We start from the raw sequence: 20,170 nt of genomic DNA, 5'->3' as shown, positions 1-20,170 counted from the left end.
GTGAAATAGTTTCAAATATCAAATTCAGGTTCACCCTGCTGTCAAAACATGAGATACAAACATTTCTCTATAAACATTTTCATTAAAAATTTTCATTTAAAACTTAATTTATTCCAATTTAATCCACATTACTGATATATATAATATGTACATTAAATATTAAAATTCATAATTTTACACAATGGTAATTGAACACTACATCTCATTTTAATTTTTGCTTGTGCACCATTGCACACATACATTTAAAAACAATGCCTCATCATTCAAATCAGTATTAAATGGGTTCTGCGTATTATCTTGCTTGGGAAAAACAACAGACCATTTACATGGTGAAAAATGCTTCATCTATTGACAATGATTTACAAAGGAAAACCATTTCCTCAATAAACTGAAATGTGGTGATGTATAATTACATAGCACAAATGTCTTAATAATGATTTCAGATAACATACAGATGGGTCTCAGAAATAGACCTTCTTTTTCAATTTTAGAGGCATTTGTCATCACACCAAATAATCATTTAACTTCCAAGTATGTTGATTCTACAATATCTTCATGAAAAAATAAGAATTTCTTTCTTAGCCATAGCATTAAATATGAATATGTTCATCAGCTGAAAATATCTGTATAATATTCACTGTTCTTTACGACTTTGGTGGGGTTTAACTTTTAGAGATACACACAGTGACAGTCTTAATTGGCAATGTGCATTTACCATAAGTCCATTTTATAAATCTTTCAGAGCAGCAAGCTGTCTTTCAATATCTTGATCTGCCTTTGAAGACTCTCCCAATTTTCCTTTGTGAGCAGAAGGAGCATCTGCCATCTAGAAGTAAATAGAGAAAAAGTGTCTGAGGAACATGTATCTACCAGTAACTTACGTATCAACATTAAATATGAACATTGACACTGACATGAAATTTTGTGCACAAACAGTGATGTGAAAATTTTATAACCTCCTTGAATGAATAATATTGACAAAAACTTGATGTTGAATCAGTTGCAGGGTATATTCAACATAAATTTATTAGGACAAATTTTGATGTATCTTGTTTCTATACACATTCATTGGTAATGAAGTGATTTGCAGCAGACCGAAAAGTATTTAATCATTACCTTTCCTGATATTTCAATTCCAATTTCATCCAGCACTTGTGTAACAATTGCATCTTGTTCCTCTTCATCTCCAGATTCATCAAATATTTCATCTAAAGTGTCATTTACTGAAACAAGAAATAACAAAATAAGAACTTGAGTACAGAGTATTAATTATCAATCTAAGAGGAAATTTTCTATGAAAATATATATCTTGTTCCTGTGTGGTATCAGACAGATATGATCAGGGTTTACTTTTCAAGCTATTTTCTATCTATTACCCACACCTAACACACACAAACACACACACTAACAAAAACATGGTTAACAAAAATGTACCTAAATCACAAGTTTATATCTTGAATGTGGAATATAATTTATGGGAAACCAAGCTAAACCACAAAGTTTCTACTTACTCATCTCTTCTGACATATCCATCTTCATGGATTCTTTTGTGAAGTCCTGCATCGTCTTCATAGTTTTCTGTGGGTCCATCACTTTGTTCATGGACTGCATGGCCTGCAAGAATAAAGAAACCATGAATTTGGTAAATTTGCAAGGGCTTGTACTGTAACAGTTTTTTTTTCAATGGAATGAAATTGCAGTAAGTTGCACTTGTCATGTTTTAATATTTCCAGTCATAAATAGGAAAAACTACACATAACATCCTTATATTATAAATAAATAAGGTAAACTAAAACACATACCTTTGTTGTTGAGCCCATTGCATTTGCCATTTTCATGTTCGAATGCATCATCTGAAATAAAATAATACATTTTAAGTAATTGCTATTCATATTTGTGCAATACAAGGTGAAAGAAAATAACATCCATCCGAATGCAGTGACATCCTTTGTTAAAAACTATAACAACTGCCTTGTTGTCAGGACACGTGTTTATTAGAATCAGCTCACTGAGATACACAATGACCTCCCAGGTCAATACACACATCATATAGGTGGCGCGCTGCACAATATGTGACATCTCCCCTTTTATGAAGAAACAGGCACTGTACAAGACTTTAACTTTAAACTTTAACTTTGTTAGAAATAGTGGCTTGTGTGAACCATTCAAAGCAGTGCCTGACTAAAGAGCAACAGTGAAACATTAACTTCAATTAACAAACTGCATAAATCACTGTTCAAAGTTTTCAATAAACAAGCTGCATAAAGTCACTGTTCAGTTTTCAATAAACAAACTTTCAATAAACAGTCTTTTCAAAACACACACAAAATTTAACTTACTAGTCTACAAAACACAACACCCAAAGGAATAACTGATTATAAGTGTCAATGTTCCTTCTGTTGATAAACTGTCAACTTTGTAACTCCAGACTAGTAACTTTTCACAGAAACATAACACAGTTGAGGTTAATGAACCATGAAAGTACACATGCACTGAGATGTCATCAAAACAAACAAACAAAACAAAAGGCAGAGGTTGCTAGCACATGCCTTATTTATAGATTAAGTCTATCTGGAGGTTTACTAAGCCTTCCGGACCTGGTATATTTCTCACATTGAACTCCAGATTTCTCAGTGCTTTCCTGGTGTTTCTTTTGATGATATTTTTTAAGTGGCGACTCAGATTTACAGTCCTGATTAACTGGTGACTCGGATTTACTTGTTTCATGGAGATCAGGTATTTCCTGCAAATCATTGGAAAATTTGAAGTTCCCTTTTCTGAGGTGTCTTCTGTTCCTCCTGAATGAATGACCATTGTAGCTTACTACATAAGACCGAGGATGTGCGTCCCTCTTTACAACTGATGCGGGCTTCCATTCTCCCTGGCACTGAAGACCGACTGATTCTCCTGGAGTTAACTCGGGCAACTCCTTTGCTTTTCTGTCATATATTCTCTTGTACCTCTGCTGTTGTCTATGTAGCTGCTGCTTTGGAAACACTACTTGTGGTTCAAGTAGCTTGGTAGCTGTTGGAATCTTAGAACGTAAAGCTCTGCTCATTAGCATCTGGGCTGGGGAAAAATCCATTCCTGAGATTGGAGTATTACGATACTCCAGCAAGGCAATGTATGGATCTCTTCCATCACTCATGGCTTTCTTCAGGATTTTCTTAATAGTCTGAACTGTTCTCTCGCTCTGTCCATTTGACTGAGGATAGTGAGGACTCGAGGTATCCTGATTTATTCCCCATTCTCTTGCGAAGTTTTTAAAGTCATAACTCCCAAATGGCATATTGTCAGAGACAATTGTCTCAGGAATTCCATGTCTAGCAAATATAGACTTTAAATGTAGTATCACAGTCTTGGCCGTTTTGTCCTCTAAGTAAGAAATCTCTGGGTATTTGGAATAATAATCTACCACAACCAGGTAGTCTTTACCCTTCAAAGTCATAATGTCCGCTCCAACTTTCTCCCATGGCCTGTGTGGTATCGCGTGCGGAATCAAGGGCTCCTTTCCGTTGCTTGGACGAAATTTACTGCACACCGAGCACTGGGCAACTATCAATTCTATGTCCGCTGACATTCCTGGCCAGTATAGTGAAGATCTCGCCCTTGCTTTGCATTTGTCAGCACCCAAGTGGCTTTCATGAATTAGAGACAACATGTCTGATCGTAACTTGGCGGGAATTACGATGCGCTCTCCCAGAAGAACGAGGCCTTCTGCTATGTGTAACTCATCCCTTACATCCCAGTAGGGCTGGACGTTCACTGGCAGCTCAGACTTCCTGTCAGGCCAACCGCGTTTTATAACTGACTGAAGTCTTAGTAACGTGTAATCATCAGCAGTGGCTGCTTTAATCTCCTCCAGTTTGTCTGTAGAAGCAGGGAGACTGGTAACTAGGCTGTGTACCATAACTTCAATATCCTCTGGAGCACCACACTTGGACTCATCCTGAATATACGCTCTAGAAAGCGTATCAGCTACATGCATGTACTTTCCTTTTATGTATCGGACAGAAATGTTGTATCTTTGTAGCTGTAACATCATACGTTGCAGTCTTGGAGATGCCTTAACGATAGGCTTCTTCAGAATAATTTCCAATGGGCGGTGATCAGTGTGAATCTCCACTTCTTTGCCATACACATACTGGTGGAATTTTTCACAGGCAAAACAAATAGCTAGAAGCTCCTTTTCTATTTGAGAATAATTTTGTTCTGCTGAAGTAAGAGCTCTCGAGGCATATGCAACAGGTCTGTTTCGTTGGAGTAAGCATGAACCCAACCCACCTTGAGAGGCATCTGTTTGAATGGTGACTGGCTGTGTCACATCATAAAACTGCAGAACGGGCTGCTTGCTTAGAGCTTCCTTTACTTGCTGCATAGCATGATCCTGCTCTGGTCCCCAATGCCATTCAATATCCTCTTTCAGCAGCAATCTGAGAGGAGCAGTTAGGCTTGACTCATTGGCTATATATGGTGACAGATATTTCACCATTCCCAAAAAACGCATCATTGAAGCTCTGTCTGTTGGCTGGGGCATGTTAATGATTGCATCGACTTTGGCAGGATCAGGTTTAAGTCCTTCTTCAGATACAATATGACCCATGTAGTTGACTGACTTCACTTTGAATTGGATTTTATCCTTGTTGAACTTGACATTCTGTTCACGTGCTCGCTGCATGACCTTATGAACTATACTATCATGCTCTGCCTCACTGCTACCTGCAATGATCATGTCGTCTGCTATGACGTGCACCCCTGGAATGTCACCAAACGCTTCCTCATTACGCTTCTGCATCACTTCACTAGCAGAGGATATTCCGAAAGGCATGCGCTTAAATCTCTTTCGGCCCCATGGGGTGTGGAAAGTGCAAAGATATGATGATTCTTCAGATAGTTTCACGTGCCAGTAACTATCCTTCATGTCAACAACTGTGAAGATGCATTTACCTGCTAGTCGGCTCTGAACATCAGCTGGCGTAGGTTTCTCATATCTCTCACGCTTTATGGCCTGGTTGAGTGGCTTGGGATCGAGACATAGCCTAATGCTACCATTGCGTTTCTCTGTAATCACTAAATTGTTCACCCAGTCAGTTGGTTTGTCAACACTTGCAATGACATCTTGCTTTTCTAGCTGAGAGAGAGCCTCCTTCAACTTGTCATGCTTAGCAAAGGGTATCTTACGAGGAGCTTGCACCACTGGGGAAACACTTGGGTCAACAACAATATCATATTCTCTCTTATATTGTCCAAGTCCAGTAAAATTGTCACCATACTCACTCAATAGCTTGTCTTGGGTCAAAGGTACATTTGTAGACTGGACTATGTTCACAGGTACACGTTGTATAAGCCCTAGTGAAGCACATAACTGACGTCCAAGAATGGCTGAATAATCTCCTTCAGTCACATAGAAGGTAGCTGGCTGAGGCATAAGAGAGGGCTTGGTTGAGACTGACAGCTGTGCTTGACCCACTGGTTTTATTGTAGCATTTCCAAATGCTGTCAGAACAGCTTTAGTGACACGGAGAGGTGTCTGGCATACTTGCTTATAGGTACCCCATGGCAGCACATTGACATCAGCTCCAGTATCCAACTTAAATGTCACTGGCTTCTTGTTAATATACAGAGTCTCAGAATACTGCGTAGAACAATTGCTGCTTGTGAGACTACCAACAAACAGCCTCTCACCTTCATCACTGCCAACATCCTCCGTGTCTAGCTGGTGTATCTTCTTTGATGATAATGGTTTCTTTCTGAAGCCTCCACCCAGACAAACAACGGCAAAATGATTTAACCCCGAACATTTCTTGCACTTCTTACCATAAGCTGGACGGCGACTTGCGTCGCGCCAGACTTTTCTCCTAATTCGCATGCATTATAGTACACCTTGAATTGCTGCTCCCATTTACGCCAGTTTGTAGCCACATTTCCACTCTGGAAATTAACGTGTGCAGGTGGTTTCAAGGTTTCCATTGAGAATCCCACTTCTGACACCATATAACAACTGCCTTGTTGTCAGGACACGTGTTTATTAGAATCAGCTCACTGAGATACACAATGACCTCCCAGGTCAATACACACATCATATAGGTGGCGCGCTGCACAATATGTGACAAAAACAATAAGATTCTAAGTCTGAGAGTGTACTTTATAGGTGCTCTGTTACCTTTGTCTGATGTCCTACTCCCTGTATTCTAGAGCCTACAGCAAAACTCTTTGTCTTTTGTTTTCTCAGCTGGACTAATTGTTTTGCCAGAATTGTTGCAGTCTGTTTATCTCCTCTTTTGGCTGCTTTCTTTATTTCCATTTCCTAAAAGTGAACAACAATTAGCAGTCACTGTAATGACAAATTTTAAATTATACAGGCAAGTCTTTAACTCTTATAATTAAAAGTATTAATGCAATATTCAGTTACAAATTGAGAAACGCAAATTGAGAAAAAAACATTTGTAAGTAAAACGAAATATTACTAGACATCCTGCTCTTAGGATGCTAGATAATAAATAAGACACAATGTCTAATGTATGGGAATAATATCATTAAGTTAATTAAGAAATACTAAACCAAGTGGACTAGTGGTATTGCAATCATAGGAATCTTTTACAAAATGTGGATGGTTTTCACATTCATTCAAAAATCAATACAGCCAAGGTTGGGTCAGTGTGAGGAAGTTACCGAGATACGCAACTGTCATTTATGAGGTCAATCATTGGTTGAATTGATTTTATGGTGGCTGTGGATAGCAGTTGTCATGACAAACCATGTGTATACTTACTATTTGTTTTTCTTGTTTTTCTAGCTGCCCTCGGTCTCTTTCTAAATCTCTCTGTGTTCTTCTTATTTGTCTGTCATTCTGTCTAAGTTGTTCTGTAACACATTTATAATTACTATTTACATGGAATTGAAAACTATCACTATATTGTTTACGGCATTTTTCTTAAAATAAACTGATAACAGCCGCAAAAATGGCCAACAAAAATGTTCATTTAGGAGTGGAGCATAGTCCAAACTATTAATTAATTAATCTATATTAGGTATATCACAATCCGCTAGGGGCGCTACAGTCGTGACTATCCAGGGGCAGTGAGGTGTAAAACTGATATCGGCCTGCTGACAGCTCGCCTATGGCACCCCTTTTTTAAATCTCTCTTTAAGCGCCGCGTAAAAAAAACTAATACAAGCCATTAACTAAATAAGCTGTAAATCAAAAAGTAAAATCCGATCACGTGATTTTCCCGTGTTGCAGTCTTTGAGAAGTTTCAGTTCAGGGTGTTTGAAGTTTTGCCTCAACAAAATGCTCAAAAATGTCAGTTAAGTACTGGTTTCACCTTTTTGAAATTTATATCAAGCAAAGTTTATGAAATTTGCTATATTATGTAGAAAAATCATGAAATTTGAAGGTTGCGAAGTATAGTTAATTTAATGCGCAATATTTATAGTACATGATCTGCACGGAAGCCATCCCAGCCATGTGCTTGTGTGGTCGCAATTTGGGTTTGTTTCATTAGATTAACATACAGCCATAATTGCCCTAATTGGTCACAAGCAATTTGAGCTGCAGCTACAGCTGAGTGATCACCGCTGGTCAGTAGTGACAGGTTTTAAGCTGAAAAGTGTGGACACTTTTGGTGAATTTTTGCCGTTAAAAAACTTCAATATCTTTGTTGCTTGTAGGAATATTTAAAAAATTCCAAGTGATTTCATCCGGTTTTTGCATTTCCTTTCAGATGATATAAGTAATAGAGAGTTTCCGTTGCCGGTGAGATACGCCGGCTAGATTAATACGTCATCGGTTTGTGCACACTTGTGACGTTCACCGCATTCATATACCGTCATCCCATCTAGTCTGCGGAATACAAGCGCTCCTATCTAGCCAGTGCGGAAGATTATTGAAAATAGTTATTAAAGGTTATGTTTGCTAATTTATATGACTTATATACTTTTTTACAATAGTTCAAGTGTACGTTCATGCAAATTTTGACTTTTTAACAGAGAGGAGCCGCCAGTCTTGGTTTTTCAGGCACGTAGTCGGGGGTTGATCGTGGGGTTCTTACGAACCGCCATTTTTGTCGGGAAAAATTGCACTTTTGGGTAATATTTGTCTCCTTTTTCATAAAAAAGAATCCCCCCTCCCTTGGAAATAGATGGCTACGGGGCCGTATATTGTTATTATTACATTGGAATGAGCGCCAGCATTCCGGGACATTACCGGAACGCGAAGAGAGAAGCGCGTTACTGGATACATTAGAACATGATACATAACAATCTAGCCGTCGTATCCCAACTGCACCGGAAACTCTCTATTATAATTTTCTGATAAGTTTGAAAATTTTTCTGATATACATATCTATATACTGTACAAGTGAGACAGACATCCATTCATGGCATTTAACTGTTAATGACAAAGTAGAATACCGGTGAAATTGTTGTTTAGGAAGGCAGAGTTTACTGAGTATATGTAAAAGTTAAAACTAATAGTACATTCTATACGTAAAAAGCAAGGAATACTTGAAGTTGAACTTACCTTGCACAGTTGGTTTCTTCTTAAATAAGTCCATTTTGTTTTGTCTATATTGTTTCTGTTCCCCCACTTTCCAAAATTAGATATGTCTTACAGGTTTTGTGTATTGTACATCTGACGACGGCCTCATGTGATTCCGTGTTTTGGTGACTAATGAGTAATATATATTCAAGTATCAGTACGTCAATGCAGAAGACGGAAGTATATTATTCACACAATGTTGCGCATGCGTTTCTCACAAAGCTAATCATCACCGATATTACTATTAATGCAATATTCCTGTAATTTGTGTAAATTTCGTCTTAAATATACTAGAAACCTAAAAAATTCGGATACTTGAAATAAAAAATATAAAACGATTTCAATAAAAACCCATATTTCTCCAGAATGCTGACGTGTAATGAAGCTTGTCTTGCAGTAACCCGTAATCTTTAAAGCATCTTAGAAATATGGCATCCGTTCGCCAGACACCGCTGACTTGCAGTGGTCATACCAGACCTGTTGTTGACTTGGGCTTTAGTGAAATCACACCCCATGGGTATTTTCTCATTAGTGCCTGTAAAGGTATAGTATTCACTGAAATTAATATATTTTGTTATTTGAAAATCGTGTGCAAATTGCATATCGTCCAGATCGTCGGCATGTCACTTCTATTTTATTTTTTTACTATTAATTCTACAGCATAGATTCGATAGAAAAGTAGAACGTTTTCAATCAGAAAAAATGGATGCGATTTGGAATAATGAAATCCATCCAATGGTGTATTCAGGGCAAGGCACAGCTCTTTCTTTAGCTTCTGAGGCACCCTTTTGTTCCCTTCCAACTGGCCCTGGTAGAACGAGAGAAGTGTATGCAATTTTCCATAAATGCATTCATGTTCCCTATATATTTAAGTTTAGTGTCACCCTTGTACAGTTTTATATTTCAATCCTTCTACCCCCCACCCCATAGCATTAGTCTTGGCTTTACTAGAGTATGAGTGTTTGAAAATTTATATTTTATTGGTATAGGGTGATACATGTAGAACTTACTTTATTAAAAGTCATTAAATTTAAGTTTTGTTCATTCTACGAGAATTCATTAATACTGAATTGGTTTATATATTTCTTCTGTTACAATGAACAGAATTAAAATAAGCCAACCTAAAAAACAAACTTATTTTCCTTTAGATGGGAAGCCAATGCTGCGCCAGGGAGACACAGGAGACTGGGTAGGAACATTTGAAGGTCACAAAGGAGCTGTCTGGGGAGCTACTCTAAATACAGATGCCACCAAAGCTGCAACTGGAGCAGCTGATTTCTCTGCGTGTGTACATATGTTTTTTGAGAATTGTATTTGTTGCATCAAACAAAATTATTACTAATTGTCTTTTAATCAAACTTTGAAAACATTTTTTCCTTTTACTTGGTTTTCAACTCTTTTTTTTTTTTATCTTATCTTGAATATGAGATTAAACTAGTACCTTAGTGAGGCATTTGAACTTTGGAAACTTGGGTTTTAATATAAGGTAACCTTGAAGTGTTTGTTCAAGCTTATAACTTTTGTATTTGAATGGATGCATGCATAAAATAAAAAGTAAGAAGTTTACAAAAAATGTGATGCATACAGTAATTACTTGATCTTTTCATCGGTAAAAATTATCTAACTTTGAGATACATAACTTTATAATCACAAAATTATATTTCTATACAGCATTTGTGGTGCTTATACTGGATAGAATATAACTATTGAGTTGCTTGCTTTTTGATTTTGTTGCAACCACTCAATGGCAATGTTCTGATTTTAAGATATTATGACTGTATTTGTAAAATTCACAATTTTTCCCATTGAAAAGATGGATTGATTACTGTATATAGTTTGATTGAAAGCTTGCACCCTTAACTAAATATGTAATTGCTTTTATAGGAAAATCTGGGATGCAGTAACTGGCGATGAACTCCAGAACTTTTCCCACAAACATATTGTGAAAAGTGTTGCCTTCTCTAAAGATGGAGGCCATCTTTTAACAGGGAGTAATGAAAAGTTGCTGAGGATCTTTGATTTAGCAAGGCCTGATGCAGGTAAAAATAGATGCTATAGAAGTTTTTGTTCATATTTTTACCTGCAGGGGCATATAAGTCATAAAAATTAATTGTTGGGGGGAGGCAATTTCAACAGTTTGTTCAGCCATAAGATAAGTCATCTGCTGCTCGAAGAGGCCATTCAAATGACAACTGAACAGCATGCTAGCTAAACCTTCTATGTTCAGAAATACAATGAAATAATTGTGTATACATTTTATCATAGATTGAAGAATTTGCATAAACTTCTAATGCTTTCTTTTTATTAAAAATCTTTCTTTTTATGTACAGACACAGATGTGTCTGTACATATTGCCATCACCTGCATCTGTCGTCGCCGATGCCGATGCCGGCGCCGTGCACTTTCCTTGTAAACACGATAAGTGGAGGGCAGTTTTACTTTTTGGCTTAATATTTACATAGCTGATGAATATTCATAAAACGCAGGTCAAGTTCGAAAACCAGCATGATCGGGCCATTATTGTAGAAGTTATGCTGTTTTTTCACTTTTCAGCTTATATGCAACCCTGTAAACACATTTTAAGGAAAACCGTTAGGCCTGTTGTCATGAAACTCACAGGAGTAATCAATCTTACTAAAACGCAGGTCAAGTTCGAAAATCGGCATGATCGGGCCACTATTTTAGTAGTTATGCTGTTTTTTCATTTTTCAGCATATATGCAACACTGTAAACACAATATAAGAAAAACAGATAGGCCAATTGTCATTTAACTAACAGGAGTGGTCAATCTTACTAAAACGCAGGTTGAGTTCGAAAATCAGCATAATTGGGCCATTATTTTAGAAGTTATGCTGTTTTTTCAAATTTCCTCAGATTCAACTGTTAGGCATGTTAACAGTCTCATTAATGAACTAATAAGATACGTCAAAGTGTTTGTTTGACATTTCCTGCATCTTTACAACATTGTTAGTTGATTATGTAAAAATGATGGTAAACTTGTTATCGTGTATTGTGTAATAAAGTTTCAAAAATGGAAATAAACTCATATCATTGCAGTTTGTCAGATTCAATCATTCACTATGTTCAGAATCTCAGAATGGAGTAAATTGGACATTTAACACTGTTGTATTGATATTTTTCCCATCTCATCAATTTTCTTAGTTGATCGTATAAAAATGGCAGTAACCTGTTAATTTTGTTTTATGTTAAAAAAAGTGTTAAAAATGGAAAAAAAAAACATTTCAGAACAGTGCTGTCTTGTTTACATTCTGGCATTTTCAAGTTGTGACTTGGAAGTTCCATGGGCCTGAAGACCTTTGCTAGTCACATTTTCTGAATATCCATGATACTTATATTTTATTATTAAAAATTGATGGTCATTATGCTGTTAAACATTATGTAATATTGCATCAAAATTTGAAAAAAACCTATTTTGGGCACTGCTCCCATGATGACCATTTAAGAAAAACCATGTCACTTACTGTTCTCAAACAGTACAGTAAATTTGTACAGATGTGTCTGTACATATTGCCATCACCTGCGTCTGTCGTCGCCGGTGCCGACACCGTGCACTTTCATTGTAAACATGATAAGTGGAAGGCAGTTTTACTTTTTGGCTGTATATTTACAGAGCTGATGAATATTCATAAAACGCAGGTCAAGTTAAAAAATCAGCATGATCGGGCCATTATTGTAGAAGTTATGCTGTTTTTTCACTTTTCAGCATATATGCAACACTGTAAACACATTTTAAGGAAAACCGATAGGCCTGTTGTCATGAAAATCACAGGAGTAATTGATCTTACTATAACATATGTCAAGTTCGAAAATCGGCATGTTCCACAGGCTTGAAGACCCATGCTAGTCACATTTTCTGAAAATCCATGATACGTGTATTTTATTATTAAAAATTAACGGTCATTTTGCTGTTAACCATTATGTAATATTGCATCAGAATAGAAGAAAACACAATTTTGGGTGCTGCTGCCAAGATGACCATTATGGGAAAACCATGTTACTTATGATTGTCAAACTTTCAAAAAAGAAATACAGGACTAAAATGCAGAGTAATTGATCTTACTAAAACGCAGGTCAAGTTCAAAAATCGGCATGATCGGGCCACTATTTTAGTAGTTATGCTTTTTTTTATGTACAGACACAGATGTGTCTGTACATATAGCCATCATCTGCGTCTGTCGTCGCCGTCGTCGCCGTCGCCGTGCACTTTTACCGATAACACGATAAGTGGAAAACCATTTTACCTTTTGACTTGAAACTTGCAGAACTGATGACTATTCATAATACGCAGGTCAAGTTCGAAAATCAGCATGATCTGGTCACTTTTAGGGAATTTATGCTGTTTTTTCACTTTTTTCAGCATGTATGCAGCACCGATAACACGATAAGTGGAAAACCATTTTACCTTTTGACTTGAAACTTACAGAACTGATGAATATTCATAATACGCAGGTCAAGTTCGAAAATCAGCATGATCTGGTCACTATTAGGGAATTTATGCTGTTTTTTCACTTTTTTCAGCATATATGCAGCACCGATAACACGATAAGTGGAAAACCATTTTACCTTTTGACTTGAAACTTACTGAACTGATGAATATTCATAATACGCAGGTCAAGTTCGAAAATCAGCATGATTGGGCCATTTTTAGGGAATTTATGCTGTTTTTTCACTTTTTTCAATATAAATGCAACACTGATAACACAATATAAGAAAAACGGATTGGCCAATTGTAATTATACTCACAAGAGTGGTCAATCTTACTAAAACGCAGGTTGAGTTCGAAAATCAGCATAATCGGGCCATAATTTTAGAAGTTATACTGTTTTTTCACATTTCCTCAGATTCAATTATTAGGCATGTTAACAGTCTCATTATTTAACTAATAAGATGCCTAAAAGTGTTTGTTTGATATTTCCTGCATCTTTACAACATTGTTAGTTGATTATGTAAAAAACATGGTAAACTTGTTATCATGTATTGTGTAATAAAGTGTCAAAAATGGAAATAAACTCATATCATTGCAGTTTGTCAGATTCAATCATCCACTATGTTCAGAATCTCAGAATGGAGGAAATTGGACATTTAACACTGTTCTATTGATACTTTTCCCATCTCATCAATTTTCTTAGTTGGTCATATAAAAATGGCAGTAAAATGTTTATTTTGTTTTATGTTAAAAAAGTGTTAAAAATGGAAATAAACCCATTTCAGAACAGTGCTGTCTTGTTTACATTTTGGCATTTTCAAGGTGTGACTTTGAAGTTCCATGGGCCTGAAGACCTTTGCTCGTCGCATTTTCTGAATATCTGTGATACAAATATTTTATAATTAAAAATTGATGGTCATTAAGCTGTTAAACATTATGTAATATTGCATAAAAATTTGAAGAAACCCCTACTTTGGACACTGCTTCCATGATGACCATATAAGGAAAATCATGTCACTTACTGTTCTCAAACTTACAGGAAAGAAACATGGGACTAAAATACAGCTTCAGTAGGCAATGCAGTCTGTTTGGTATTTTATTATTTTTTTTTTATTATTATTATTTTTTTTTTTTTTGCAGTTAAACAGTTTTTTGTGAAAATTTAATTTTTCACATATTGGCATTTTCAAGGTGTGACTTTAAAGTTCCATGATCCTGAAGACTTTTGCTTGTCACATTTTCTGAATGTCCATGTTACTAATATTTTATTAATAACATTTGATTGTCATTATGCTGTTAAACATTATGTAATGTTGCATCAAAATTTGAAGAAACCCCTATTTTGTGCACTGCTCCTATGATGACCATTTAAGGGAAATCATGTCACTTACTGTTCTCAAACTTACAGGAAAGAAACATGGGTCTAACATACAGCTTCAATAGGCAACGCAGTCTGTTGGGTAAATTTTTCTGGCAATTTTACCTTTTGACTTGAATCTTACAGAACTGATGAATATTCATAATATGCAGGTCAAGTTCGAAAATCAGCATGATTGGGCCATTCTTAGGGAATTTATGCTGTTTTTTCACTATTTTCAATATAAATGCAACATTGATAACACAATGTAAGAAAAACGGATTGGCCAATTGTAATTATACTCACAGGAGTGGTCAATCTTACTAAAAACGCAGGTTGAGTTCGAAAATCAGCATAATCGGGCCATAATTTTAGAAGTTATACTGTTTTTTCACATTTCCTCAGATTCAATTATTAGGCATGTTAAAAGTCTCATTATTTAACTAATAAGATGCCTAAAAGTGTTTGTTTGATATTTCCTGCATCTTTACAACATTGTTAGTTGATTATGTAAAAAACATGGTAAACTTGTTATCATGTATTGTGTAATAAAGTGTCAAAAATGGAAATAAACTCATATCATTGCAGTTTGTCAGATTCAATCATCCACTATGTTCAAAATCTCAGAATGGAGGAAATTGGACATTTAACACTGTTCTATTGATACTTTTCCCATCTCATCAATTTTCTTAGTTGGTCATATAAAAATGGCAGTAAAATGTTTATTTTGTTTTATGTTAAAAAAGTGTTAAAAATGGAAATAAACCCATTTCAGAACAGTGCTGTCTTGTTTACATTTTGGCATTTTCAAGGTGTGACTTTGAAGTTCCATGGGCCTGAAGACCTTAGCTAGTCGCATTTTCTGAATATCTGTGATACAAATATTTTATAATTAAAAATTGATGGTCATTAAGCTGTTAAACATTATGTAATATTGCATCAAAATTTGAAGAAACCCCTATTTTGGGCACTGCTTCCATGATGACCACTTAAGGAAAATCATGTCACTTACTGTTGTCAAACTTACAGGAAAGAAACATGGGACTAAAATACAGCCTTAGTAGGCAATGCAGTCTGTTTTTTTTTTTTTTTTTTTTTTTTTTTGTTTTTTTCAGTTAAACAGTTTTTTGTGAAAATTTAATTTTTCACATATTGGCATTTTCAAGGTGTGACTTTAAAGTTCCATGATCCTGAAGACTTTTGCTTGTCACATTTTCTGAATGTCCATGTTACTAATATTTTATTAATAACATTTGATTGTCATTATGCTGTTAAACATTATGTAATGTTGCATCAAAATTTGAAGAAACCCCTATTTTGTGCACTGCTTTTGTGCACTGCTTTTTCTGGCAATTTAACAGTTTTTTTTTGAAAATGTAATTTTTCACTTATTTGCATCTTTATTTTCTGTTTTTTTTGTCTGTACATTTGACAGCTTTGCTGCCTTGTTTCACTTTTTTCAGCATATATGCAGCACCGATAACACGATAAGTGGAAAACCATTTTACCTTTTGACTTGAAACTTACAGAACTGATGAATATTCTTAATACACAGGTCAAGTTCGAAAATCAGCATGATCGGGTCACTTTTAGGTAATTTATGCTGTTTTTTCACTATTTTCAATATAAATGCAACACTGATAACACAATATAAGAAAAACGGATTGGCCAATTGTAATTATACTCACAGGAGTGGTCAATCTTACTAAAACGCAGGTTGAGTTCGAAAATAAGCATAATCGGGCCATTACTTAAGAAGTTATACTGTTTTTTCACATTTCCTCAGATTCAATTATTAGGCATGTTAACAGTCTCATTATTTAACTAATAAGATGCCTAAAAGTGTTTGTTTGATATTTCCTGCATCTTTACAACATTGTTAGTTGATTATGTAAAAAACATGGTAAACTTGTTATCATGTATTGTGTAATAAAGTGTCAAAAATGGAAATAAATCAATCATCCACTATGTTCAGAATCTCACAATGGAGGAAATTGGACATTTAACACTGTTCTATTGATACTTTTCCCATCTCATCAATTTTCTTAGTTGGACATATAAAAATGGCAGTAAAATGTTTATTTTGTTTTATGTTAAAAAAGTGTTAAAAATGGAAATAAACCCATTTCAGAACAGTGCTGTCTTGTTTACATTTTGGCATTATCAAGGCGTGACTTTGAAGTTCCATGGGCCTGAAGACCTTTGCTAGTCACATTTTCTGAATATCTGTGATACAAATATTTTATAATTAAAAATTGATGGTCATTAAGCTGTTAAACATTATGTAATATTGCATCAAAATTTGAAGAAACCCCCATTTTGGGCACTGCTTCCATGATGACCATTTAAGGAAAATCATGTCACTTACTGTTTTCAAACTTACAGGATAGAAACATGGGACTTAAATACAGCTTCAGTAGGCAATGCAGTCTGTTTGTTTGTTTGTTTTTTTTTTTTTTTTTTTTTTTGCAGTTAAACAGTTTTTTGTGAAAATTTAATTTTTCACATATTGGCATTTTCAAGGTGTGACTTTAAAGTTCCATGATCTTGAAGACTTTTGCTTGTCACATTTTCTGAATGTCCATGTTACTAACATTTTATTAATAACATTTGATTGTCATTATGCTGTTAAACATTATGTAATGTTGCATCAAAATTTGAAGAAACCCCTATTTTGGGCACTGCTCCTATGATGACTATTTAAGGGAAATCATGTCACTTACTGTTCTCAAACTTACAGGAAAGAAACATGGGTCTAACATACAGCTTCAATAGGCAACGCAGTCTGTTTGGTAAATTTTCTGGCAATTTAACAGTTTTTTGTGAAAATTTAATTTTTCACTTATTTGCATCTTTATTTTCTGTTCTTTGTCTGTACATTTGACAGCTTTGCTGCCTTGTTTTCACTTTTCAGCATATATGCAACACTGTAAACACAATATAAGAAAAACAGATGGGCCAATTGTCATTAAACTCACAGGAGTGGTCATTCCTGCTAAATCGCAGGTTGAGTTCAAAAATCAGCATAATCGGGCCATTATTTTAAAGAAATGCCGTTTTTATGTACAGACACAGATGTATTTTACCTGTTGAGCATAATTAAAATTTGATGTTGAATTTGCAGTTTAACATAATGTACTTTTGCATCAGAATTGACAGTAGCCTTTTTTGTTATTTCCTGCTTTTTATCTGTACGTTTGACAGCTTTGCTGCCTTGTTTGAAATACTTTTTTTCACAAAATTTTTGTGTTCCTGTATACAGATATGTAACTGCTGCTCATATAAAACTTATTGCAACATTCAATTTTTATTTCACGTAGCTCTTTGTCTTGATAAATTAATTAAAAATACCACTTAACTCATAAAGGTGTTACATATTTTTGCTATAGAACCAAGTGTATTTAGTGGTCATGGATCTCACATTCGAAGTGCAATATGGAATACTGACAGTACATTAATATATAGTGCATCAGATGATAAAACAGTTAGGTAAGTAACTGCTATCACAAAGCGACATATAATGGCTTTTTAAGTATTGTGGTGTGTATTATGTCTCATTGAAAGAAGCCATAGTATTTGTGAAAAAAGCACTTAAATACTTGATAGCTGTTAACATCTTCTTTTGTGAATTTTATCATGTCCAAGATCCCACACTTCAATAAAGTAAAGCATGATATAATGAGATTTTATATACAATATACCACTTAATACTGACTGTTTTAGAGTTTGGGAGGTTGCCAATCAGACAGAGACAAAGAAACTGGAATTCCCTAACAGTCCAACGAGTCTAGAACTTTCCAAGGATGGTACCATATTGCTGATCACTTACGGCAAAACCACTAGTTTTTGGGATGCTCAGAAGTAGGTTCTTATAGCTATATAATTGCCTTTAAAAATTCAGTTGAATGTGTACTATTTGAGGTCTTTAGTGTTAAATGCTGACAATTGTGCCATTTTTAGATAATTGCAACAAAAAATAAATTAAATTGGTTGCAAGTAAATTTATTTCTTTTTACAGTTTTTTTCCTTTTGAAAAGCTTATCTGTGTTTGTTTTCTCAGACTTGAAAAGATCAGGGAGTTTGAGCATCCAGGTCCAATCAACTCTGCCTCTCTTCACCCTGACAAGGCTGTGTTTGTCTGTGGTGGAGATAACTTTATCATGTACAAATATGACTATGAAACTGGACAGGAAATAGGTGAGACAGTAATACAGTCCATCTTACAGATGTATGCACTTTGGTCCAACCTGTAGATGTCACTTATGTATAAACACATTGAATTAATATATTGCTCGCGTTTCTTCGGATTTTTTTCACGTATGTTAAGTCAGTAATTGTCACTTAAATGTGAACACTTTTAATTAAAACTTTTTGTGATTTAAAGTGGTAAGCCTTGATCTTCTAACGTAGAATGTTTACTGCACCAAAAAATTTTGAACTCAATTATTTTAATAAATCTGCTGCCTTCTGCTGTTGTAGAATCTTTCAAAGGCCACTTTGGTCCAGTCCACTGTGTCCAGTTCAGTCCTGATGGTGAGCTGTATGCTAGTGGCAGTGAAGATGGCACCCTAAGATTGTGGCAGACCACAGTGGGGAAAACATATGGACTCTGGAAATGTGTACAGTCTGAAGATATTGTTGAGAACTCTGACTCCGCTCCACAGATCAAAGCTGAAGATTGACGTTTTAGGTTATCCTTGAGAGGAAACCAGTGTAGGCAGAATGACAGGATATTGGAATTGTGTCCACTCTCATGTTGACACTGCCACATAAATTAAAGATGGAAATTATTAGATGTTGTGAACTTGGTCAGTTTGTATTGTATTGTCTCATTGCCACACACTATTTGCTGTATGGCCTTCATTTGAAGTATTGTGGAGAATTCAGACACTGCCATCAGTCAAAGTTGAAGATAAATTACTAGATATTTTCAGAAGTTAACCAATAAAGGCAACCCCTAAATACTTTGGAAATAAATCCAGGCAGTAATTTTGTCAGCTGTGCTATGTAAAGTTAGAATAATTGTAGTTTCTTCTCAGGTAGAGGCCACTATAACACCTGTAGTCTTGTTCCCTGGTTAAAGTGTCTTGGTAGACTGATATTAAAGTGGTAATAACCTGAAATTTCACAGTTGTTTGAAGAAACTGTCATTTTAACTTTGAAATTAAGATTTAAAAAAAACATATTCAGTTTACAAGTATTGGAAAATGGAATTTGCTGCATCATAATTATAATGGTGTAATAAGACTACCCTGTATGACTGCAGCCATGTGCTACACTGGTCAATATGTATAACTGAATACCATTAAGGCCTCATTGGATTTTTGTTTGACATATTTGTAAAAAAAAATAAAATAAAATTGGAAGTCAGCCACTTCGTATTTTAAAATAGAAATCCACATTTCAACACTGAATGAATGAACTTCACTGTGTTAAGATCATAAACAGTTTAAATTTGGATGAAACATTCCACATAAAGGTTACTCAACTTTTTTTGAATAACAAAGGAAGTTCAAACATCCTTCTCCTGTTTCTGAGTCAAGTTAGTTGCTGCACTTTTGGTCAAAACAAAAAAGAAACTTTTGAAACCTGCAAACTGAGTCCTGACACAGAAACACAAGTAAATAGCCAGACATATTACTTATAATTGTTTTTTTTTCACACAAAAAACATGCCAATGTAGAGTTTGAAATATAGGTTGGCTCAACATTATAATAGTGAAACCTTTTAACTAATAACTACAACTTTTAATGTGTCATAGTGAAAAATTTATAACCTCTCTTTTTTCTAAGAAGCACATTTTCAAGTATTCAATGCAACAAGTTTT

General features: G+C 35.2%; 2 protein-coding genes across 2 annotated transcripts; one reads left to right on the top strand and one right to left on the bottom strand.

Moving 5' to 3' along the window:
* Nucleotides 1-89: 89 nt before the first annotated feature.
* On the bottom strand, nt 90-8,739 carry LOC106174135 (charged multivesicular body protein 2b). Its single transcript, XM_013555549.3, has 7 exons — nt 8,522-8,739; nt 6,773-6,864; nt 6,164-6,307; nt 1,803-1,853; nt 1,512-1,614; nt 1,117-1,223; nt 90-826 (listed from the first exon to the last, which is right to left on the bottom strand). Exons 1-7 carry the CDS (start codon nt 8,553-8,555, stop codon nt 728-730), a joined length of 630 nt encoding a protein of 209 aa, XP_013411003.2. The 5' UTR covers nt 8,556-8,739; the 3' UTR covers nt 90-727.
* Nucleotides 8,740-8,908: 169 nt separating this feature from the next.
* Nucleotides 8,909-19,714, top strand: LOC106174140 (serine-threonine kinase receptor-associated protein-like). The gene is made up of 7 exons (XM_013555557.2): nt 8,909-9,082; nt 9,688-9,823; nt 10,424-10,578; nt 17,733-17,832; nt 18,067-18,204; nt 18,404-18,540; nt 18,823-19,714. The coding sequence occupies exons 1-7, from the start codon at nt 8,968-8,970 to the stop codon at nt 19,023-19,025; spliced, it is 984 nt and encodes a 327-aa protein (XP_013411011.1). The 5' UTR covers nt 8,909-8,967; the 3' UTR covers nt 19,026-19,714.
* The last annotated feature ends 456 nt before the right edge of the window (nt 19,715-20,170 follow it).

The sequence above is a fragment of the Lingula anatina genome, chromosome 1 (genome assembly GCF_051362555.1).
Source record: "Lingula anatina isolate TDL-2025a chromosome 1, LinAna3.0, whole genome shotgun sequence".
NCBI classification, from domain to species: domain Eukaryota; kingdom Metazoa; phylum Brachiopoda; class Lingulata; order Lingulida; family Lingulidae; genus Lingula; species Lingula anatina.
This window is presented reverse-complemented; position numbering and strand designations above follow the sequence as displayed.